The 26,635-nt window shown below is 36.0% G+C and overlaps 1 protein-coding gene across 3 annotated transcripts in view; it reads right to left on the bottom strand.

Moving 5' to 3' along the window:
• Positions 1 to 2,627: 2,627 nt before the first annotated feature.
• NOX4 (NADPH oxidase 4) overlaps positions 2,628 to 26,635 on the bottom strand; it is a 184,812-nt gene continuing 160,804 nt past the window's right edge. Inside the window, exons 14-18 of one of the 3 annotated variants that reach the window (XR_014066487.1) lie at positions 24,167 to 24,221; positions 22,466 to 22,574; positions 18,230 to 18,298; positions 16,734 to 16,834; positions 2,628 to 4,765 (exon numbers count right to left, since the gene is read on the bottom strand). Coding sequence is in view for 2 of the 3 variants with exons in the window: in XM_081533348.1 (XP_081389474.1) it covers positions 4,645 to 4,765; positions 16,734 to 16,834; positions 18,230 to 18,298; positions 22,466 to 22,574; positions 24,102 to 24,221 (520 nt within the window). In the remaining variant the exon portion in view is untranslated. Of the gene's footprint in view, positions 4,766 to 16,733; positions 16,835 to 18,229; positions 18,299 to 22,465; positions 22,575 to 24,101; positions 24,222 to 26,635 lie in introns of all 3 variants that reach the window. The other 2 variants (XM_081533348.1, XM_081533349.1) reach the window with 2 other exon arrangements.

Raw genomic sequence — 26,635 nt, forward strand, 5'->3', positions numbered from 1 at the left:
AGTATTAAGACTCTGTATTAAGACTACTGGGGATTTTTCGCCAGTGTAAAATACAATAAAAATCTATTTTTAGATTCTATAAACAAGAACATCAAACTTTTGTATAGGAGAAAATAAAAATAATTAGCTCCAGAAACATTACTGGTGTCTGTTCGAAAACAATGCTGCTTAACTCTGCTAATTTTAAATGATTCACATGACCTTTTTTCTCTTTTCCCTTATTGGACATTTCTTTGATAAGTATTGGAAGTCTGCTTTTTTTTCTTTGGAAAACCTCATCTAGCTAGCTTTTGCAACTCTGTCCTCTGAGAATACTACAGAATGAAATAAAGAAGTTGGGGTAATGGAGGGGAGATTTAGACAGAAGGAAAAAGAGTTCTCATTGTTCTGTAGTAGTAGAACTAAATGTCCATCTCATTATGCTTGATTTCATTTATTTCCTGCCTCAGGAGTTTACAAAAAGCTGACTCTCTTCTCCTGAACAAGAGTGTGTTATGGTCATGTGAATAGAGAACCAAAGTCATTTGTTTTAATATCAACATTTCCCTGGGTGGTTAGAGAGCTGTTGAAGTTATGACTTTGGTCTATGACTCTAAATTTAAAATTACAATATTAGCATTTCCTAGAAACTATAATACTACATATTTCTCCATTACAAACTCCTGGAAAACATAATCCCTTTACCACAACTGACGTATTTTAAAACTGCTATCTGGAAATAGATTCAAATCAGCAAAACATATAAGACTAAGTAAGAAATTAGAAGAGACATAGGGGGAAAGACTGATTTTCTGCACCTGAATGTGGAATACATTATTTTCCACCTAGCACTAAATAGAGTTTATGGGGAGATTCAAGCCAACAGATGTGACTTATTAGATGTATATGTCACAGTGAGGGGGAAAGCCCCTTTCAGTAGCAGAGATTACTAAAGTCTAGTCTGTGACAAACTCAGTGAATGACTTGAAGCAAGCTTTCATCTCCCTTTGGGCCTCAGATTCTTCAGCTGCACAATCAGAGCAGTTCCAACTTCAGCATTTGGTTGTTGTTCGGTTGCTCAGACGTGTCTGACTTTTTGTGACCCCATGGACTGCAGCGCACCAGGCTTCCCTGTCCTTCACTCTCTCCCAGAGTTTGCTCAAACTCATGTCCATTGAGTCAGTGATGCCATCCAACCATCTCATCACTTTACATTTCTATAATATATTAAAGTATCCTGGATAATACAAGGAAAGGAAGCTGCTTATCAGAGAAGCACTTTAAAATGTGTCTCATGGGGTGTTTAGAAAATTCACTGTTCCACTGAGTTTACCATCCTTAAAGAAAAAAGAAACACATTTTTTTACTTAAAATTTTTTCTTCTTAATATAATAAATATTCTTTATCACCAACTTGATCTATTGATGACAATCCTGGCCCATTTGCTTCCAGCAAGCCTCTTTAATGATGACTTATAATTTAAATCCATTACTTGCTGTTAATGCTTGAAACAAACTTTGATTTGGGGGGTTATGAGTAACATGGATACATTGATTAAATCAATTCAGCCTATGCTTTGTTTACATTGCTTTACTTCTTTGTTTGAAATGTTTATACTATCACAATGCCTGAGTGGTGATTAAAATCACTAAATTAAAAAAAAACAACTATCAATCATCTAAACTTTAACTCGAATTTAAAAAAACAAACAATAAAGACAAAATGAAAAAAAAAACCCCAAAAGACAAAAACAGCAAGCTCTAAATGTATGTGAGTGGGGTCTGTGTGTGTGTGTGTGAATCTGAGTTTAGTATTATAAAATAATTGATACGTAAAAATCACAGCATTCCCTTACACAAAACAGGAGATCCAAAAAAAATTAAAAACTGAACAGAAAATTCCATTGGATTCTTGGTCTGGGGGCATATAAAGAGAATTTCCTTCCTTTGTCTACATAGTTCATTTCTTAGTACAACCCTGTAAAAAAAATTGATAGTTTCTTCAAAAAAAAAATCAGAGAACTGAAAGGAATAGGTTAAAAAAAAACAACTATAAAGATGATTCTTCTGTTTGTGCGTGTGTGCTCAGTAGCTCAGTCATGTCCGACTTTCTGCTCCCCTGGGGACTGCAGCCCGCCAGGCTCCTCTTCCACGGCATTCTCCAGCTTGGAGTACTGGACTGGGTTGCCATGATTTCCTCCAGGGGATCTTCCTGACCCAGGGATCAAAGTCGTGTCGTCTAGTCTCCTGTGTTTCCTGCATTGCAGGTGGATTGTTAATTCACTGAACCCCCCAGGAAGCCCTTATTTTGTTCAGAGGTTCTCAAAAAGGAGCCACTGCTTTCGGAGATTGTGCGCCCACCAAAATTAAATGTAATATTTTGTAGGTGTGTCATAATATTCATTTTAATCAAGTTCTCAAAAATATACATTACTAAAAAGACTAAGAACTACAGATCTGGTCCAAATGAGAAATCTTCATCCCAGAGTGAAAAGCAGTTTTCCATAGTCACATCATTAGCCAGTGACATTAACAGCCCCAGACCCAAAATGCCTAAGGTTACACTGCTGCCCACTCAACTTTGTGAATAAACTCTGCCTGCTTTATCTTTTGCAAACCTAAAGTAAGCTTACAGAGATTTCAAGGATACCATTTCAATTTTAACATTTATTGCCATTAAAATTACTTTTTAAAGATCAGCCTGACAAGAATTAGCCCCAGAGAAAGAATTCCTCAAAACAAAACAAAGCTCTCATACACAGAGGACAAAGTCCTAGTTTCATTCCTACTTACAGAAGCAAAAATTACCTATGTCTAACACTCAATGTTTGAACATTCACTGGAATTTAAATAAAATAGGCAAAGAGTTTCATCTAGTATAGCAGACCTACTTGGAAAGATCATTCTTCTTCTTCCGCCAGCTTTACTGAAATGAGGTTTATTAACATAATCACATAAATAAATTATAATTAGTAAAGAATATTGTATATAAGCCTGTACTAACTCATTTCTTTTTACCAGTTTTCTCCTGTTATATGTTTTTATGAAAATTATTTTTACTTTAGAAAGTGTTTCCAAGATGTACTGGTTATTAAATATGCCTTCAGAGCTAAATCTGCAGGAACATTGCACATTTCCCATAACTTTTCCTGACTCACTTTCCTTCCAGAGAGAACAAGAAAGAGTTCCAAGGAGAGGAAGAAATAGCTGTAATATGTTTATGGGCATTTAATGCTAGATGGTTTAGCATGCTTGATTGTTATTGGTGAGTCAGAGCAAAAAGATGACAGTAGAATCTATCATGTTATGTTATATCATGCAAAATTTTAACAAAGGCAAGACAATGTTGCTGATTTCAGCAATGTGCTATATTTGATAGCAAGTCTACAAAAGAAAACCACTAAATTATAAAAAATGCCTTAATTTTTAAGGTAGTGAAATATATTTTCTGAGCTGAGAATATCATGGGCAGGGAGCATAACCTGATAGGATCACACAGCACAGTCCCTACAGTGACTTTAAACTCAGTAATTCTTTATCAAGACCCAGAATGCCAGACAGTGCAACACTAACATTCTTGATTCAGAACTTAAATTTCCATAACTGATTAAGTATTTCCTCTCATATAAAGAGTAAAATACAGGTTTTCTATTCAAGAAAGTGACCACACTTTGTCTCCGTCATAAACCAATGTGTGAAAAAAGAGAAAGAATTTATATCTCAGTGACCACTGGCAGACACAATACTCTTTGGTCTTCAAAGTGCAAACTAAGAGACTAAAACCTAAAGATAAACTACACTGGGGAAAAAACGAAATAATAATGGAAGTCAAAATGCTGAAAAAGGAAAAAAAATTATCAGTCTGTATGTCTCTTTATAATTTACATTAATGACATTTGCTCCTTAAAATGCAATAATGATAGATTAAATAAGTTGGGAATGGAAAGGACTGATTAAATCATTGTGTCTAACACAAGCCAAGGGAGGGCAGATTTCCCTAGACAAAGGAACAAAGATGAAAGAAAAATATAAAAAATATCAATAGATATTATATTAGCATTTGCAAAAGGTTCATTGAGCATAAAGCCTACAGATATCAAGTAGAGGTATTAGCATCAGTAGTGAGCAAGCGACACAAAGTACCCGTATCAACACAGAATCCTGTGCTGTGTTTTCAGACACCTAATATATTGGCCTGGAGCTTTTCTAAATCAATGCTTCTCTGTTTATACTCATGTCGAAAATGTAATCTGAGTTTTAATGCATTTTTAATTTTGTTCAATCTTGCATTTGCTCAACCAAAAACAATTCAAAAGAGAACCAAGGCTATTGGCCTCACAGTGAGCTAGCGTGGCTCCTCACTAGGGAGTTCTTGGATCTGCCATGAAAATCAACAGTGTGCATCTAATAGTTTTCTTTTAATCTGAGCAGTGAAAAGTGAATAATCACATCAGATATCCTTCAGGGCCTCTTTGGTTTCCAGATTAAATGTGTAATGTGACCTGTCATCCTGCCACATTGTCTCTGCATTTCCATTTTAAATAATCATAAATAAGAAAACCTTGCTACTGTTTGGCATGACACAGCTGTTTGATTCAGCTGCATTTCAAAGCCTTAAAAATTGCACTCATTCCTTCTTTAGAGTCCTTGTTCATCTCAGAGGCTTTCAACTGAAAGATTCTTTATTGTACTCAAATCGTGTCCCATAGGAATTGTTTTGATTACTCAGCTTATGAAGAGTCTTAGAAATCGAATTGGGTCCACAGCAAAAAACACCAACTGTTTTCCTGGAAAGACAAAGAGAGAAAATGGAAAATCAGATGGAAAATTAGGCAGAACATGACAAGAAGTATGTTTCAGTAGTGTGTTTAAAGTGTTAATAAAATTAATTTCCCTTAGTATACAAATAATTTTCCAACCACTGTATTACCAAATGTAAGAGAATATATTTTATTTACCTCATGCTTTTTATGCTAAAAATCAAGATAATTCAAAAAATATAACACATATTTGTTAATTATCAGAGAGACTGAGCAGTCTGCATGTCACTGATGGGGCAGAAATCAAGTCAAGAGCAGCAACTGATAGATGTCAACTGCCTCACATGTCACATTTGAACAGATTCCCATTCACCCTGGATCATATCAGTTCTTCTCATACTGAATGCTTTACAGACTTTTTTTTTCCTCTAAAGATCTCATGGATTTTCACCAGATATGGTGAATAAGACAAAAGACAAGGAAGCTACTACCAATTTGGAAGAATAATTTTAAGTGACTAATTTACATCCACATTAAAACAAGAAGAATATTAATCTGGATACGTTTCTTTTACTTATGTTCCACAAAAATTGTAACAAATGCCAAGCAGGTTTTATTATTCACCAACATTTCAGTAGACAAATTATACATATTCCTAACAAATAGAATAAATACATTGCATGAAATGACTACTATTTCACATTGATTTCCTTCAAAGTTTGTTGATTTGTATTGAATTCTTCCTAGGATATCAAAATGATTAACAATTCTAATCACAGCTTGGATAAATACAGTATGTATTCATTATCTGAGAATAATTGTTGCTGACCAGAAAGAGAATCCATTTAAATGGGTACCTAAATTTATAATAAATACCAAAATATAGGTTTATTGAAAACTTTTAACCTTGAAAAATGAAACAAAGAACCACAAAATAAATTTCTACTTGCACACATGATGGAGTAATAGGGACTAGATTTACCCTCTTGCATTTAAAAAATAGGACAAAACAAAGACTATATAAAACTATTATTTCCAGATACTGGACAATAGGCAGCACATAACTATTCATCCCTAAGAAAAATGAAAAAATAAGGTGAGCCCCAAAATTGTCTCTACTTGCTGCCTGAAGGTGATTTAAAAGATGAAGCACAAGAGGAGTGGAAGGGGGGAGCTCAGGAGGGAGAGGATATGTATATAATTATGATTGACTCACACTGATGTACAGCAGAGACCACCACAACACTGTAAAACAAATATCCTTCAATTAAAAAGAAAATTTAAAAATAATGTAACAAACGATTAAAAAAAGAAGCTGAAGCTCATAAGAGGGAAACTCAAGCAGAGACTGGTGGTCTCCCTGAGTTAAAGAGAAAGGAATGGAGTTCATGAAGACTAAAGCAGCTATATGGAAAGTGAGGAGATATCAAAAGAAAAAAGCTATGGAGATTTGAAGGGAAGTATCTTCAAGTCTTTGGCTGAGTGCTAATCTCCTTGTGAACTTGGGTGAAGAACTACCAGGAAGAAGTAGGCCAAAAAATTCTGAGTTTATACAAGGTTATCAACAATTCATATTACCACAAGCTAAAATGGAAAAACCTACATATAATATACTGGCAATGGATAAGAGACTTTAAAAGGTATTACCTTATTTGCAAAGGGTAGGCAGGATTTGCTAAAATTAGCCTTAGACTGGGCTTCCCTGATGGCTCAGAGGGTAAAGCGTCTGCCTGCAATGCGGGAGACCTGGGTTTGATTTCTGGGTTGGGAAGATCCTCTGGAGAAGAAAATGGCAACCCACTCCTGTATTCTTGCCTGGAGAATCCCATGGACAGAGGAGCCTGGCGGGCTACAGTCCACGGGGTCACAGTGTCGGACATGACTGAGCGACTTCACGTACTCACTTACTCCCCTTACTTTTAGCCTTGGACTGCAGGGTGCTCTGGACTCATACTGTGCAAGTGTGCTCAGTCGCATCCAACTCTTTGCAACCCAGTGGACTGTAGTCCACCCTACTCCTCTGTCCATCGGATTTACCAGGCAGGAATACTGGAGTGGGTTGCCATTTCCTCCTCCAGGGGATCTTCCTGACATTACTAACATAGCTTAAAGGCAAGCTCTGGAAAGATCAAACTAAACCCAAGTAACAAAACTGTATGCCAGAAACAAGTGCAATAGTATTGAAAAGAATAAATAAATTTTGGCATCAGACATCTAAAAGTACAAAATTATTGTTGTTACTGAGTCACTTAGTTGTGTCCTGCTCTTTGTGACCCCATTAACTGCAGCACACCAGGCTTCCCTGTCCTTCACAATCTCACAGAGTTTGCTCAAACTCATGTCCATTGAGTCAGTGATGACATTGAACCATCTTATCCACTGTTGCCTCCTTCTCCTCTTTGCCTCAGTCTTTCCTAGCATCAGGATCTTTTCCAGTGAGCTGGCTCTTTGCATCATGTGGCCAAAGTATTGGAGCTTCAGCTTCGGCATCAGTCCTTCCAATGAATATTCAGGACTTATTTCCTTTACAATTGACTGTTTTAATCTCCTTGCAGTCCAAGGGACTCTCAAGAGTCTTCTGCAACATCACAGTTCAAAAGCATCAATTCTTTGGTGTTGAGCCTTTTTTATGGTCCAACATTCACATCCATACATGACTACTGGAAAAACCATAGCTTTGACTATACGGACCTTTGTTGGCAAAGCAATGTCTCTGCTTTTTAATACATTATGTTTCTCATAGCTTTTCTTCTAAGGAGCAAGCGTCTTTTAATTTCTTGGGTGCAGTCACCATTTGCAGTGATTTTGGAGCTCAAGAAAATAAAGTCTGTCACTGTTTCCTGCTATCACCTTAAATTTCAGTCCACAGAATGGTGAGAAAGTAAACTTATTTAATCCATCAATCCTGCGGAATTTTATTATGGAAGGCCTAGCAAACTAACAAAGAAGAAAAGATCAGTCAAGAACGATCAGGGCAAAAATGACAGAGATGATGGAATTACCAGATATGGTCATTGAAACAGTGATGAGAAACATGTTTCACATGTTTAAGGTTCAGCATCAACTACACTCCAATAAAAATAAATTAAAAAGCTGAATTGTAATCAAAAGCCATTGTAGGTATGACATTTTAGAGTAAATATATTATGAAATAAAACAATTTGTATGCAGCTGGAAAAAAAAGAAATGTAAATCTACCCAAAGCTATGAAGGACACTATAAATGGTGAATCTGTAAATAAGTATACTAAATATTTTGTCTAATTTTTAATCTCTTTAAAATATAATTGATATTTAAAACAAAAGTAGTAATAAATTATGGCATTTATAGTATATGTAGAAGAAAGATGAATAAGAACAAAAGCCAAAGAGATGTAAGGGGATGAAAGTATATGAGGTGGGGTAATATTGTTTGAAATACACTGTGATAAGCTAATGCTATACAATATAAAGCTACAGAAATGTTTCTCCAATCTCAACTTCATCAGCATCACCTAAGATATTTCACAGACCACAGATAGAAAGGCCCTATTCCTAGATGCTCTGATTCAGCAGATCTTGGATACAGCTCTAAGAATTTGTTTTTCCAGCAAGTTTCCAAGTTATGTTAGTTCAAGGATTGCAACTTGGGAAAAAATTCCTTAAGAAAGTAACTAAAGTCAAACAGAGAAGTAAGGCTAGTGTGCCACTACAGGAGAAAAAAATGGAATCATAAAAAAATATTCAATTGAAAAGAAAGTAAAGAAAGGAGGAAAGAACAAATGAGATAAATAGAAAGCAAAGGTAAACTGTTGGAAAGTGAAAGTTGCTCAGTCATGTCCCACTCTTTGCGACCCCATGGGCTATACAGTCCACGGAATTCTCCAGGCCAGAATACTGGAGTGGGTAGCTGTTCCCTTCTCCAGGGGATCTTCTCGACCCAGGAATTGAACCCGGGTCTCCTGCATTGCAGGCGGATTCTTTACCAGCTGAGCTACGTGGGAAGCCCTGACTGTAACTCAATTCATGGAAGTCAAGAATACTCAAAGAGGAAAAGACAGTCTCTTCAATACACAGTGTTGGGAAGACTGGATATTCACATGTAAAAGAATGGAATTGCACCCTATCTCATACTACCCCAAAAATTAACTCTCAAGAAATCAAAGACTTGACTCCAGGACCTTAAGTTCAGTCACTCAGTCGTGTCCAACTCTGCAACCCCATGAACTGCAGCATGCCAGGCCTCCCTGTCCATCACCAGCTCCTGGAGCCTACTCAAACTCATGTCCATTGCGTTGGTGATGCCATCCAACCATCTCATCCTCTGATGTCCCCTTCTCCTCCTGCCTTCAATCTTTCCCAACATCAGGGTCTTTTCCAATGAGTCAGCTCTTTGTGTTAGGTGGTCAAAGTATTGGAGCTTCAGCTTCAGCATCAGTCCTTCAGGACTAATTTTCTTTAGGATTGACAGGCTGGATCTCCTTGCCATCCAAAGGGCTCTCAAGAGTCTTCTCCAACACCAGAAATAATTGGTGTTCAAAAGCATCAATTCTTCGGCACTCAGCTTTCTTTATAGTCCAACTCTCACATCCATACATGACTACTGGAGAAACCATAGCTTTGACTAGATGGACCTTTGTTGGTAAAGTGATGTCTATGCTTTTTAATATGCTTTTTAGGTTGGTCATAACTTTTCTTTCAAGGAGCAAGTGTCTCATAATTTCATGGCTACAGTCACCAACTGCAGTGATTTTGGAGCCCCCCAAAATAAAGTCTGTCACTGTTTCTATTGTTTCCCCATCTATTTGCCATGAAGTGATGGGACCAGATGCCATGATCTTAGTTTTCTGAATGTTGAATTTTAAGCCAACTTTTTCACTCTTCTCTTTCACTTTCATCAAGACCTTAAACCATTAAATGTTTGAAGGAACACAGGGGAAAAACTCATTGACAGGGGTATCGGCAATCATTTCTGACACCAAATAATTTCTGGTGAAACTGACAACAAAAATACAAGCAACAAAACCAAAAATAAGCAGGATTACATCAAATTAAAAAGCTTCTGCATAGCAAAACAAATGGCCAACAAAATGAAAAGGCAAGCTAGGGAATGGGAGAACATATTTTCAAATATATATCTGAAATATATAAAATATAGAAGGAATTCATATAATTTACCAGCAAAAAAATAAATAATCATAATCATAATCCAACAAGAGGAAATGCTTTCAGCTTTTCACCACTGAGTAAGATATTAGCTGCAGGCTTATCATATAGGGTTAGTATGTTGAATTATATTCCCTCTTTATCCACTTTTTGAAGAGATTTTATGTATTGAAGAGTATGTTGAATGATACTGAATTCACTGAATGATGCTGAATTTTGTCAAAAGGTTTTTCTGCATCTATTGAGATGATCATATGACTTTTATTCTTCAGTTTTCTAATGTACTATCACATTGGTTTATGATATACCAGCCATACAAGATATAAAGTTGTTGAACCATCCTTGTATTCCTCAGATAAATCCCACTTGGTGATGGGGTATACTCCTTTTAATGTATTGCTGAATTTGGTTTATGGTGCTCGGAAAACTGTTCAGTTACATGTAAAAAGAGTGAAATTAGAGCCACTTCTCAAACCACACACAAAAATAATCTCAGATGAAAGACCTAAATATAAGACTGGAAACCATAAAACTCCTAGAAAAAATAGGCAGTACATTCTTTGATATAAATCACAGTAATGTTTTTGGATTTCTATTCTAAGGCAAAGGAAACAAAAGTAAAAATAAATGGGGCCACATACTAACAAACACATGAAAAGATGCTCAACATCACTCATTATCAGAGAAATGCAATCAAAAGCACAATGAGGTACCATCTCATGCCAGCCAGAATGGCTGCCATCAAAAACTCTACAAACAATAAATGCTGGAGAGGGTGTGGAGAAAAGGGAACCCTCTTACACTGTTGGTGGGAATGCAAACTAGTACAGCCACTATGGAGAACAGTGTGGAGATTCCCTAAAAATCTGGAAATAGAACTGCTGGGCATACACACCGAGGAAACCAAAATTGAAAGAGACATGTGTACCCCTCTGTTCATTGCAGCACTGTTTATAATAGCTAGGACATGGAAGCAACCTAGATGTCCATCAACAGATGAATGGATAAGAAAGCTGTGATACATACACACAATGGAATATTACTCAGCTATTAAAAAGAATACATTTGAATCAGTTCTAATGAGGTGGATGAAACTGGAGCATATTACACAGAGTGAAGTAAGTCAGAAAGAAAAACACCAAATACAGTATATTAATGCATATATATGCAATTTAGAAAGATGGTAACAATTACCCTATATGTGAGACAGCAAAAGAGACACAGAGATAAAGAACAGACTTTTGGACTCTGTGGAAGAAGGCGAGGGTAGGATGATTTGAGAGAAGAGCATTGAAACACATATATTACCATATGAGAAATAGATCACCAGGCCAGGTTCCATGCATGAGACAGCCGGGCTGGTGCACTGTGATGACCCTGAGGGATGGGATGGGGTGGGAGGTGGGTGAGGGGTTCGGGATGGGGGGACACATGTACACTCATGGCTGATTCATGTCAATGTATGGCAAAAAACACTACAATATTGTAAAGTAATTAGCCTCCAATCAAAATAAATAAATTAATTTAAAAAATAAGTGGGGCCATAAAAAATTAAAAGCTACTGCACAGCAAAGGATTCTATTGACAAAATGAAAAGACAGCCTACTGAATGGGAGAAAGTAATTGCAAATGATGTGACTGATAAAAGGTCAATATTTAAAATATATTAACAGCTCATAAATGTCAAAAGACAAATAACACAACTAAAAAATAGGTAGAAGTACTGAATAGACATTTTTACAAAAGGCAAATGTCGGCCTGGATGTGGAGAAAATGAAATCCTTGTACGCTTCTGAGAATGTAAATTGATATAACCCATATGGAAAATCGTTTGGAGGTTTCTCAAAAAAAGTAAAAATAAAACTGTCATATGATACAACATTCCCTCTACTGTGTATATATTCATAGAAAATGAAATCACTTGTATTGAAGTGTTACCTGCATCCCTATGTTTATGGCAGTATTATCTAGAATAGTCAAGACACGGAAACAACCTTAGTGTCCATAGATGGATGAATGGACAAAGAAAAGTGTGATGTGATGTGATACAAACAAACTGAAATAAAATTCAGCTATGAAAAATAAGAAAATCTTACTATTTGCAACAGTATGGATGAAACTTGAGGGCATCATGATGAGTAAAATAAATCAGACAAAGAAAGATAAATACTGTATGATCTCACTCATATGCGGAATCTAAAAACCCCAAACTGATAGAAAGCGGGTTGGAGGTTGCCAGAGGCAGGTGGGGGTGGTCGGGGGTGAGTGAAGACGGACAAAGGGTTACAAACTTATGGCTACAAGAGGAGTAAGTTCTAGATGTAATGGACAGCATGGTGACTATAGTTAGTAATACTATACTGTCACTCCAGTACTCTTGCCTGGAGAATCACATGGATGGAGGAGCCTGGTAGGCTGCAGTTCATGGGGTCACTAGGAGTCGGACACGACTGAGCAACTTCACTTTCACTTTTCACTTTCATGCATTGGAGAAGGAAATGGCAACCCACTTCAGTGTTCTTGCCTGGAGAATCCCAGGGACAGGGGAGCCTGGTGGGCTGCCATTTATGGGGTCACACAGAGTCGGACGTGACTGAAGCGACTTAGCAGCAGCAGCAGCATACTGTATGTTTGAAAGTTAGGAAGATAGTAGATCTTAAAAGTTCTCGCCACACAAACACAAACTTTGTAATTATGTGAGGTGATGTGTTAACTAACTTTATTTTGGTAGTCATTTTGCAACAGATAGATATCCAATTGTTACACTGTACGCAATTGTATGTCAATTATTTCTCAATAAAGCTGGAAAAATGAACAATATTTTAATCCAGGGCCAGAACTACCACGCCCACATGTTGAAACTACTGAAGCCTGAGCGCGCTAGAGCCCATGCTTGCAACAAGAGAAGCCACCGCAAAGAGAAACCCACACATGACAACTGGAGAAAAGCCTTGTAGCGGAAGACCCAGCACAGTCAAAAATAAATAAACAAATGCAAATTTTAAAAATAAATAAGTAACCAGTGGGACAGAATGAAATCACATGAAAACTTTAGAAATATTTTGATGTATGTAAAGATAAAAATAAAACACATTAAAATTTGTGGTATGTAGCTAAAGTGATGTTGAGAGGGAAATTTATCTTTGTAATTAATTTGCACAAATTTTCATTAGGTTACTGCAGTCCAACAACCATCTAGAGATTTACCTACAAAAACTTTGTAGAGATGGGTAAAGACAAATTTAGGTGCCAGGGGACAATGTTGTTTGGGGACAGATGTTGGCAACTAGTTCCATAAATGTTCAGCATATTTGTGAATATTTTCCTATCATACCAAGACTTGTTTTTCCATGCATTATTAAAGTGTATGATCTAATATAATGAAAGTTTATTCACTCCTAGAGATTATTAACTCCTTCACAAATTCAGAAGGTTTGAGTGACATGACTCAGGGACACAGGAGCAAATGTCAGAGACCAAACCAAGGTACAATAATTTGTTTTGTTTTCAAAATACCACTAAGTAGTAAAATATAGATACATCTCAGACATTTCATCCAATCACAGAAGAGTTTTCTCTACTCCAAAGGTCACATAAAGTTAATTATTTATCTCCTCGTTTGCATGCTGTGTACATGCAACTAAGTTAAGATATGACATACATTTTTATTATAAATGATAGGAAACTGACTCTCACATGTAATAAATTATTTTAAAAAGACATACAAGGAAGAGACCACTATCATACATTTGTGCAAATTTCTATGCCTCTTTTCTCTATTTTTACTTCTTTATATTCTCTCAGGAATTCATGTCTACGAAGTTAACCAAAATTTTCCATCTAAAATGGAGACTTCTATTTAAATAGTGCCTTTTCCAGTTAATGAGCCCTTAAGTTGTTGATCCATTCTTGTCCTAGTAATGCTACATAAAAATCTTTTAAAAAATAATGCATTTTAGGTGCCTGCCCCAAGCAAAAACACAAAGTGAAAGTGTTGCATTAATACAAAATGTCAACAGTATGTGGTACACACTTGCTCTTCTTAAATCAGCTTTGGTTTTTTAAGAAAATGAACAAACAACCAAACAAACATGCAAAATCCCTCACAATATGAACAGTGTAACAAAGCAGAACTCTGGAGAACTAACCAAAGAAACCAAAAATCCCAGTGCAATTTTTTGCAAATGATCCTCTACTGTTTTGGGGTTTGGTTTTAGAATTGAGCCAAACAAGCAAAACAAAGAAACAAACTATCCAGGTTTTCAGCACTAGACTATGAAAATAAGAGCATGCTTGTCTGATGGAGTACATTAAGGCTGTATATTGTCACCCTGCTTATTTAACTTATATGAAGAGTATATCATATGAAATGCTGGGCTGGATGAAGCACGAGCTGGAATCAAGGTTGCCAGGAGAAATATCAATAACCTCAGATATGCAGATGACACCACCCTTATGGCAGAAAGCAAAGAGGAACTAAAGAGCATCTGGATGAAAATGAAAGAGGACAGTGAGAGACCTGGCTTAAAATTCAACATTACAAAAAACCAAGATCATGGCATCTAGTCCCATGCCTTCGTGGCAAATAGATGGGGAAACAATGGAAACAGTGACAGACTTTATTTTGGGGGGCTCCAAAATCACTGCAGATGGTAACTGCAGCCATGAAATTAAAAGACACTTGTTCCTTGAAAGAAAAGCTATGACCAACCTAGACAGCATATTAAAAAGCAGAGATATTACTTTGCCAACGGGTTCATCTAATCAAAGCTACGGTTTTTCCAGTAGTCATGTATGGATGTGAGAGTTGGATCATAAAGAAAGCTGAGCACCGAAGAATTGATGCTTTTGAACTATGGTGTTGGAGAAGACTCTTGAGAGTCCCTTGCTTGGACTGCTGGGCAATCAAATCAATCAATTGTAAAGGAAATCAGTCCTGAATACTCATTGGAAGGACTGATGCTGAAGCTGAAACTCCAATTCTTTGGCCACCTGATGCGAAGAGCTGACTCATTAGAAAAGACCCTGATGCTGGGAAAGACTGAAGGCAAGAGGAGAAGGGGATGACAGAGAATGAGATGGTTGAATGGCATCGCCAACTCAATGGACATGAGTTTGAGCAAGCTCCGGGAGTTGGTGAGGGACAGGGAAGCCTGGTATGCTGCAGTCCATGGGGCCGCAAAGAATCAGACACGACTTAGTGATTAAACTGAACTGAACTGAAATGTCATTAGGGAAGAAGGAGTCTGTGGTACACGGGAAGACTCAGGTAAGTATGAGAAGATTATCACATCTAAGATAGATGATTTTGAAGAATGGAAAGAATATTACCAAAACTGAGTTGACTTTTTTCTTTATCCGATACTTCACCTTTAACTAGAATCCTGTGTATTTCAAAGGACCTCTGCTTTCTAAAAAATGCTTTCGTCTTTAACCTACAGTTATTTCACTAAAGGAAGGAAATGCAGGAGTGCTTTCAAACATGGATGCAGTCTGAATTACATGGGTCACTATTTTCTTTTTAGATTTTGCTTAAGGGGTTTCAAACCATGATTCCTAAAACAAAGTCTCTGAAGATGACACCAAAACACCATGATGAATCAGAGATTATTTCAATACATCATATTCATCCATAAATTTATAAACTGCAGTTTAAAAAAAAACTTTTCATCTAACAGGCAGCCTTATTCATTTAAAATCAAATATCTTTATATATTTATCAAAATGTACCTTCAAAATTATGAATTAATCAACTATATATTAATACTTGTTAAAAAAATGATCACTGATGCCTTGGAGTCACAGGAAATTTTAAAAATTAAATCTTCAATTTATATACATTCTTATTGTGTAAGTGTGTTTAGTTTACCAGCAAAAGTATGATTCATTAAAGTGCAAAATTATACTAAGTTTGGTAAAATTCTGCAGGTTAGCAAGGATAGAAGTTCTAGTTCCAGTAGATAAGAGTGTTATAAAATTTCCAACTGACCATGAAAGTTACAAAATACACAAATATATTAGGTTGGTATTGAGAAACTATGATATTTAGATTCCAGCAGATATGTTTAAAAGTTATATTAATTTTAAAATGTCTATATCTGCAATATGGTAGAAATTGCAGCCTTTGGAACTATTTAGAGTTCTGATAAAACTTTTTCAATGCCAACTTTAAAATGTGTGAGTGGTTATATGGCTTTCAAAATGCTTTTAGAATTTGTATAGATCGTTACCTTGCACTATGGTAATTTTACAGAGTACCAAACAGGCTCCCTAGTCTGTACCCAAAAATTAATGCTTTCTTTCAACAGTAATCTCTTGGGATCATAGACATACGGCCCATAACTCTAAGATTTTTTTTATAGAATTATAGCTTTCAAGAAAAAATATGTTTGGAAATATTTCTGATTTAGAGAAATATTAAAATCTCTAAGAATTTTAAAAACTAACAGGTTTTTTTTAAATTTTATTCATTCTGGTAAAAATGTACCCAAAATCTAATTTTTAAGTGCATCAGAACTATTTGAAGAGCTCCCTTGTTTGCTAATGTGATTTACAAAAACTTTCCCAATGATGACCTAATTTGTGCTATGGGAATGAACATCCTTTTTAATATGGATCTATGCAAATTTAAAAGTAGGTGTGACAGTTTGGTTCATAAATACTTTATAGACTATTTTTAAGCCAAATTTTAATTATTTGGCATTACAGATACTTGAGGTGGTTCTTGCTTTGCTTCCATCTTCAGTAGTGATAATTGAGTATTTAAGTGACTCTGTAATTTGCAAACCCATTACTAAGTATTTTAATTTGATCATTAGCCACATGTCAAATTTTTGAGGAATAGTACTTACCCTCTGTTACATTTTGCTATTTCATCAAACAGAAGTTTCCACCGAGGACGTCCAATAAAAAGTCTTGAATTCAGTGCTTGATATTTTTCTCCAATTATCTTCTGCCGAAAAGAAAGCACTATGTTTTATATGACACAGAATTGGGCAAATAATTCATTTCTATAACATCATCTTTTCTGGTGCTGTGGCTTCCTACCAAATTGCTGTGACATAAAGAATATAAGTGTCAAATGGCAAACCATTAAGTATAATCATTTAGAAGCATCATTTCCTCCCTCTTTCCCCTTAAAATCCATTATCTTCTTGAATACCATTAGTACAAATGACTGACTTTCCTAGACTTCAGTTAGTTGCTTCATTCATTTTGAAGCAACTGCAGCATTAAAGAATGCATTCTAATTGCCTGCTCTCAAAGAGGGCGCAACACATAAGCTTTGTTGAAGCATTTTTGTGCTGCAAAGTTGTCATAGTTGGCTCATTATATGAGTAAGATACTGCAAATTGTCATCATAAATTTGAGGAGATGATCCTGAACATGACAGTCTAATACAGCAGAGCTCCAAATTTGGGATCTATCAAAAAACAACTTCTAATAGACTGCTGTTTGCAATTAACAAGAGTATTAGATCTGAATTGATGGTAAAGAGAGTCAAGTGAGAAAGAAAAGTGTCCGAGTTCCAGGGAGACAAACTGAGAACCAGATGTAATTTATGCTTCCTATCTTAATCACTGCAAAACCATGAGGCATAATGATACTGATTTGCTTCATGGCAGTATAAGATAAAATGTTTTTATATACCAAGTAGGGTAGAAATCTGACTAAAAAAATAGGCTTAGATTAGTTTTGAAGTAACAGACAAGCATTCATATTTTGCATTCAAAGAATTACAGGAAATATATGATGGAAAATACAACAATAAAACTCGTGAAAGCATTCATGCCCAGGTTTATACGGCTATACATCTCCTCAAAGTTTTCTATATACAGTTTCCTCATCTATGATATGGGGATCACAATATCATATACCTCTTGAATCTGTTGGAATTACAAGAGATAATGTGTATGAGATGCTCAATACAGCGTCTAGCAGTGAAGTAAATAATGTGTGGTGGATGTTCCGTTTTTCAGTTTCCCTTGAAGAGAAACAAGCTTAACTGTGTATGATCTTATCTTCTGTTGCCACATAAAACCTCCCCTCAATGAACACAATCACAAGACCATTCACTTGTGTTCTCATCTCTAGCTGAGGTGATGGTGAAAAGGAGAGAGATGAAGTCAAAGGTCTGCTCTACTCCCAGGTGAGGACAGATGAAAGGCAGAAAACTGCTGACTTCAAGGACGAGCCATGAGTTTGCTGGATGCATTCCAAAAGTGGTTTTCCTCTGGGAAATGTCTCTTCAAACCACCTGCAGAAGTTTTCTTCCAGCACAGCCCCTACAGTAAATCTTCTGTTCTCAAGAGAATTGTTTAATTTACAATAACATCCACTCACATACCTGTATCCCATCTGTCTGACTGAGGTACAGCTGAATGTTGACATAATCAGGTCTGTTCTCTTGCCAAAACTGAGAGGACATAAAAGTAAATAGACATTAAACTGTGTTCTATATTCACAGACTCTCTCCTATCCTAACATATGTGATTCTGCAATCTGTTAAGACGTATCTGGTCTTACCACAGCCAACATCTACGAGCAAATGTGTATATATACACACATATACGTGCACCACATACATGGCATTCTAACATTAATAACCTGTCCCTGACAGATTTAATTAGTTATGATGAAGGAAATGGATGGGACTAGTTCTGCTACCTTCACAGACACAAAATCAAATATGTTAAATACTACAGTAATATTCCTTTAAATCCTCTCACTTATTTCTTATTTTATTCGCTGGGTCTCTAAATTTTACTCAAGATTTCACTTAAAAAGAACATGATTTTCTTTACAAAAAAGTCAAAAGTGATACACAAAATGCATGCTAGGCATCACAGAAACCAAAACAAATGAAAACAGATAAAATCTGGTTCCATTCCTACCTTCTTTCTATGTAACACTGATTTCCCTTATATAAAAATGTATGAGGAAGGGAGTGTACCTGCCAAAATAAAAGCATCTTGGAAAGCTCTCAAACACTTTGATATCTTGAAAAATAAATGGACCAAGAAAAATATCTGAAGAAAAGTGAATTCAACAAAGTGAGTAAAAGGGTTTTGACCCAGATACTTCTTTCATCCAGAAGGCAAAACCAATCTGCTCATGACCCTGGCCTTGCTCTGGCTGAATCCTGACTTGTGAAATCTACATTTAAAAAAATATTATTCTTCTTAGGGCCTCCTTTCACCACCCTAAAACAAAGAAATGCTGAAAGAGAAGGAAAAGAAATCAAAATCAGAAGAGAAAGAAGGAACACAACAACCATGGTACATTCTGGAGAACAGAGATGAGTATCTGATGTGTAGAACCTGAGGAAAGGCCTAGAAGAGACCAGCACTTTTGCAGCAGCCAAACTATTTCCTGAGCATCAGTGTGCACAGTAGGTTTGCTGGAGATGGTACGGTTTTGCTGGACCTTATTGAAGCAAATGAATCAACTGATTGCAAGTTCTGTTTCTATTATTCATTGGAAAGACTATTGCTGAAGCTCCAATACTTTGGCCACCTGATGTGAAGAGGCGACTCACTGGAAAAAGACACTGATGCTGAGAAAGACTGAAGGTGGGAGGAGAAGGGGACGACAGAGGATGAGATGGTTGGATGGCATCACTGACTCGACACAAATTTGAGCAAACTCTGGGAAATAGTGGAGGACAGAGGAGACATGTGTGCTACCATCCATGGGGTTGCAAAGAGTTGGACGTGACTTAGTAACTCAACAACAACAACTGTTTCTATATAGCATGAAAATAATGATTTTTAAGGGATATATTGGGACTCAAACTCAAAGTTCTAGGAATGCAAAAGAAGTTATTTTGCAAATACAGAGTGATTAAGTGAGGTTACAGCACCCCTCTGGCACCCTTTACAGTAGTAAGGGCACCTGGCAGGTGACTACGAGACTTGTCTCTATTGCCATCACTGTCTGACCTTGAGACTTCTAGAGAGGTACTCAACTTACATAGGCCCCAGTTTCTTCATTAGGACAATGACCTCATCTCACAGGTTTCCTCCAGAACTAAAACTATACATTCTCTGATAGGTGGCAATGCTAAATTATAAAATCCCAATAAAAACCTACTTTACTTTGAAAGTGATAAATGATGATTCTCAGAACCCATAATATTCTTAAAATATAATCATTATATTTCATGCCGCAGATGCCTCAAGTTATATCCAAACACTAAAGTCATTTTAAAGCTCTCTAGGAATTGAATCAGGGTGCATGAATCTTAACTGTGAGGGAATTGAAATTTCCAAGTGCCAGTAACGGACAGCCCTTCACAAAACACATGACTTGCATTGATTTTTGTCTTAAATGTCTCCCAGGATGCTGCTCTGAGATCATGCCAATACCCGCTGCATCAATAATGTGTTCGGTGCCCACAGGCTCCAGAGAGAAGAACGCAAATTTAAATAACACATTTTTAATATCAATGTCTCCATTTTAGCTTATCCCTTTTTGTAGACAAAAAATAGTATCTACTAACACACACACACACACACACACACATGCTGAATTTGGTAACTCATTTGCAAATGCAGAAAATAATAAAACGCTTTTCTTTTTAACATCATCCTCAGAGGGTCAAAGGACTAGTGTCCATGCTCTTGACATGAAAAATTAAAACAGGCGTGCAGAGGTGTGTGTAGAAGATAATCAACACCACGTTGTTTACCCTAGTTTTAAGCATTTATATTGGTTATTCCATGGATTCCTAAGGATTAAACACATCCACCAAAAAACTTGAGAAGAAATTTTAAGATTCAACTACTTTGAATATCCAGCCATTTATATATTTTGTATTTCCTTTATTCCTTTCCTGCTCTGTTACTTGCCCTATAAAGCATGTATTATTTATATGTGCTCTTGGATCCAATTATAAGCTCTATATCTTTTCAAGAAAGAAAATTTTGATCTAGAAAAACAGGTAAAGGTAGAAATGGGAACTCCAACAAGAAATAAAAGTGGTTGATAAGCATAGAAGAGAGGTTCAATCTCATCTGTTTCAAGGAAAAATACAGGGAGATCCCCTTGTTTAAGAAAGGATTAGAAATGTAAAAGATTGGTAATATAACGTTTGGAGTAAATTTCTCTTATATCCTTTGGTGGAAATGTAAATTGTTTTAACATCTTTGGGGGACATTTTGTTAGTATCTATTACAAATTTAAATTCATTCCTGAAGTCCTCACAGCCTCCAACTCAGGAAGTCCAGTTTTAGACATTAATGTAGAGAAAACACACACTTGAAAGTGGTGATGATGCTCTTCTTGAAAGATTTTCCTCTCTTAACCTTAAGTACAGAACTACTAACTCTTGGTTTCCTACCACCTCACTGGACACTCTGATTAATCTCCTTTCCTGACTTATTACTCATTTTCTGCTCCTCTGGAAGCTGCAGTACCCTGAGAATTGTATTTTCACATACACTCTCAAGATGATCTACAATCGTATCAGTCTGCTCAAATCCTTTCAGTGGCTTCTCATCTCTCTGTTTTTTTCTCCTGATTTAGCAGGCCCTTGGTGAGTCCCAGGAAACTGCACTTTTTTTTATTGTGGTAAAATACACATAGCATAAGATTGATCATTTTAGCTGTTTTTAAGTATACAGTTGATTAGCATTAAATATATTCATATTGTTGTGCAACCATCATCACCAATCCATTCCCAGAATTTTTTCATTTTTCCAAACTGAAACTCAATATCCATTAAACAGTAACTCCCCACTTGCCCTCTGGGAAACCTCTGGCAACCACCATTCTACTGTCTGTCTCTATGAATTAGACTACTCAAGGTCCCTTATATAAAAGGAATCACACAATATTTGCTCTTTTGTGTCTGGTTAGATAGAAATACACTTAAAAAGGCAATTTGCAGAACAATACAAATAGTATGATAGAATTTTCAGAATGCTCATGAGTAACATCTGGTTACGTGGATTGGATGGAGATGTTGCTTCATGTAGATTATTACAAAAATCGGCAGCAATGATGCATATATGTATTACCTGAATAACTTAAAAACTAGATATATTAATAGACAAGTAAAAGTTGCAGATAAGATAGATGAAAATGCCTGCTTTCATCTCTGGAAGGAATACGGCTTAGAATTCGGGATTTTTGAAATTCTGTATACTAGGCCAAAAGTTGGCTGATGATCCACTTGGAATGTTGAAGTTGGAGATATGAACTATGAGAATAAAGGCTGAAAAGTGTAACAATAATTGTCTGCAGATGTTTTCTTTCATCTGTCCTCAGTCACAATCAATTTGCATTCATATTTGCATAATATGTTTCCTATATGCATGTATTACCAACCATATGCATTCATTTCCTATGTTAAAACGTCCTAGGTATACAAATTCACAGATACCAATATCTGTAAAGATGTGCACCAAATTATTAAAAGATTCTATCTTTTTTTTTTTTTAGGCTTAAGAGATATTTTTCCTCCTCACTACTCCTCTGCATATTATTCTATAGTGAGCACCTATTTCTTTTATAATTTGAAATAAAATGGCTACTTTTAAAATTAAAAAGACTACAAAAGTAAAAGCAAATCTAATATTACCTTGTTATACAACACACAGAGTAAGTCTGCAAACCAGCGGAAGGACTGGATATCTCTGCATACCCAAATAAAATACAATCTTCTAAGCTTGTATGGTTTCCAGTCATCCCTTTAAAAATGAAATAACACAGGACTGATTATGATGGCAAAAGAATTAAGAATCCCTATATCCTTGAAATTTTGCTTCTCATTAGTAAGTAATCTACAGAGAAAAGTTATTTACATTCTAGTATCTGATACACCACTTACTCTAACTCTCAAATTAATTTAAAATGCAATATACCGAGTCAGAGATATAATATAATCCATGAATTAAAGTGTTCATGCTTGCGGATACTATATGCATATTACCCATTTCCACTTGAAGGCAATAAACTAAACTCTTGGATCAGCTCTGCATCTCAGGAAAAAAGTTTTCTTATTTTTCTGTTAATTCTATCATTCAGAAGGGCGCCAATGGTCATCTTGCCCTGGGTTCCAGGCAAAATGAGCCAAAACCATTCCAGAAAGCTGGTTGTTTATCCCCTTCTTAATAATCATTAAAGAAAGAGATTTCATAACCACGTACTATGTAATGCATTCCAGCAATTCACAATTCCACATCTGGATTCCTCCTTATAATTATGAAGTAAGCTTAAGGTTAACAAAATATTATTCCCTTGTTTAAGCTTTAGATGTCCAAATAACTTGCAATATGTTTTCAGAAACAACTAATTTCTGGCTTGGAATATAGTTATTTTTTTAAGAACCTCCCCAAAGTCCCAAATTTATATCAAGATTTTAAAATCAAAATATCATTCAAACACATCACTTCAAATTATTATTTCTTTTTTTGTACTTCATAAAACAGACTTTTAATGAAAATTGTGTTTTCTTGAAAAGTGAATGAAATAGATTTTGTTTGTGGTTTCATGAGAATCCCTGTCAATTAATTTTTGCTTGTAAACCAAAACGAAAATAACTGAATAAGTATATCCTGCTTAAGCAATCTTACCTCTGAAATTTCTATTCTTCAGTCTGTTATAAATCTGCTGAGTAACAGACCTAGGAATGATGTGCTCATTTGTCATCTCCTCAGAGAGGATTTCCTGACGATACCTCTACAATAACCCTGACCCTTTATTTCTATATCCCATTAATCTTTCTTCTCTTCACCACACTTCTAATATTTTCTGAAATGATGTTATTTGTGAATTTTTCACTGGTTTATTTCTTTCCTGCCCTATTTGAAAGTAAACTTTTCAAGGGCAGAGACACTACTCAGTCATTGCTATATTACCAGTAACTATAAGATCAATCACACATAAATGCTCAAAAATATTTGTTGACTAAATGAATTAGTAATGCCACTTACCCCTGATGAGAAAGCAGAGAAACAGGGGCTGGTGGAATGACTTTAACAGAGGAAAAGGACAGAGTAAGACACAATTGTGATACGGATGTTATTTTACAAGAGAACATGCTGAAAGCCATGGACCACATATTGAGAAGCACTCATTTACTCCCCTTATCAGTCAGTAAATAGAGTTTTTTGAACAAGTAGAAGAATTCTGTAAGGAATTACTTCTTACTAAAAGAGATGTCTGAAATAGACAGCTCTCTATGTGCACTAATATAACGGATCAAAATGACATACAGCAGAGTGTTGAGGATTGATGCAAACGGAGTGACTCCAATCCCTCCAGCCACGCAGAGGCTAACCTCGTAGTTCAGTGACTCTTCAAACGGACTTCCAAAGGGACCATCAATATACAGCCTGTGGAGAAGGCAGACAAGGAGGGAAGAAAATGAAAATGAGTTAAGTTAAGTTTCCATAATATGTGGCAAGCATGCTAAATCTAGTGTCTAAGCTTTGTGATAGCCTAGGTCTCATTTCATTGTTTCCCATAGTGATAAGTCTAAAGGAACAAAAAGTGTTGTTTATGAACTATCAATATAAAAACAAGTACACTGGCTTCAAAGCATTCCTATTTTGAGGGAAATATTAATTAATGTGAAGGGAAATGTAGATAGGACCATGATGGTGAGCCAAGGACTAGTTAAAGCTTTGATTTATTTTATTACTATATATTCGACTAAATTAAAATATCTTGTTTTATTGTGTCTAAATTCAATAATGCTATTCTCCATGGTAAAGTCAGTAGCAAAAATATTTCTTGAAACCTTTACCATGTAAACAGAAAAGAAGCTGACCCGGATCCTCTTCTTGCTCTGGTTAGGTTTATTGGTATAGAGCCTGCAACAATCTCAAAGCAATATCTCATTACTTTGTATATTCAAATATATATGTGTGTGTGAGTATGTGTATGTCTATGTGTATGAAATCCTTCTTAACTACAATGAAACTTGCTAACTGCTCACTCAGTATTCATCCTCCCATTCTTTCTTATTTTTTAAATTGACATATAGTTGATTTACAATGTTCTGTTAGTTTGTGTGTTTGTGTGTATAGCAGTGATTCAGTTATACATATACATATATCTATTCTTTTTCAGATTATTTCCCTGTATAGGTTATTATAGAATACTGATTAGAGCTCCCTGGAATACACAGTATAGGTCCTTGTTGATTATCTATTTTATATACAGTTCAGTTGAGTTCAGTTCAGTCACCCAGTCGTGTCCAACTCTCTGCGACCCCATGAATCGCAGAATGCCAGGCCTCCCTGTCCACCAACTCCCGGAGTTTACCCAAATCCATGTCCAACGAGTTCATGATGCCATCCAACCATCTCATCCTCTGTTGTCCCCTTCTCCTCCTGCCCCCAATCCTTCCCAGCATTAGGGTCTTTTCCAATGCGTCAACTCTTCGCATGAGGTGGCCAAAGTATTGGAGTTTCAGCTTCAACATCAGTCCTTCCAATGAACACCCAGGACTGATCTCCTTTAGGATGGACTGGTTGGATCTCCTTGCAGTCCAAGGGACTCTCAAGAGTCTTCTCCAACACCACATTTCAAAAGCATCAATTCTTCGGCGCTCAGCTTTCTTCATTGTCCAACTCTCACATCCATACATGAAGACTGGAAAAACCATAGCCTTGACTAGACGGATCTTTGTTGGCAAAGTAATGTCTCTACTTTTAAATATGCTATCTAGGTTGGTCATAACCTTCCTTCCAAGGAGTAAGCATCTTTTCATTTCATGGCTGCAATCACCATCAGCAGTGATTTTGGAGCCCCCCAAAATAAAGTCTGACACCGTTTCCACTGTTTCCCCATCTATTTCCCATGAAGTGATGAGACCAGATGCCATGATCTTAGTTTTCTGAACGTTGAGCTTTGTACAGTAGTGTGTATGTATTAATATCAAATTCCTAATTTGTACCTCCTCCCCCTTCTTTGGTAATCATAAGTTTATTTTCTATGTCTGTGAGTCTATTTCTGTTTTGTAAATAAGTTCATTTGTATCATCCTTTTAGATTCCACATATTAGCATTATTATATAATATTTGTCTTTCTCATTTCACTTTAGCATGATAATCTCTAGGTCCATACACACTGCCATAAATGGCATGATTTCATTCTTTTATGGCTGAGTAACATTCCATTGTATATATATATATATATAATTCTATATAAAATATATGAAATATTTATATATAAATACTTATATAAAATATTATATATAAAGTTATAAAATATTATATATACCACATCTTCTTTATCCATTTATCTGCTGATGGACATTTAGGTGTTACTATTGCTTAGTAACAAAACATTAATGTTATTCAGGGAAGCAAAGTGTTCAGCTAAAATATTACTCGTCCAAGACTGACTTGCATTAATTTTGGCTGCATGACTATGTTCAGCCTAATGTGATTTAAATGGAAGCGCAGTTAGAAATCCTGCAGCACTGTTTACAATAGCCAAGACATGGAAGCAATCTAAATGTCCACTGACAGAGGAATGGATAAAGAAGATATAGTATATACATACAATGGAATATTACCCAGCCATTAAAAATAATGAAATAATGCCATTTGTAGCAACATACATGGACCTAGAGATTGTCATACTGAGTGAAGTCAGACAGAGAAGGAGAAATATTGTATAACATCCCTTATATATGGAATCTAAAAAGAAATGATACAAATGAACTTATTTATAAAACAGACTTAAAGAATGAGCTTATGGTTGCCAGGGAGGAAGAACAGGGGGAAGGGATAGTTAG

The sequence above is a fragment of the Giraffa tippelskirchi genome, chromosome 10, assembly GCF_054371585.1.
Source record: "Giraffa tippelskirchi isolate mGirTip1 chromosome 10, T2T-mGirTip1v1.2.pri, whole genome shotgun sequence".
NCBI lineage: Eukaryota > Metazoa > Chordata > Mammalia > Artiodactyla > Giraffidae > Giraffa > Giraffa tippelskirchi.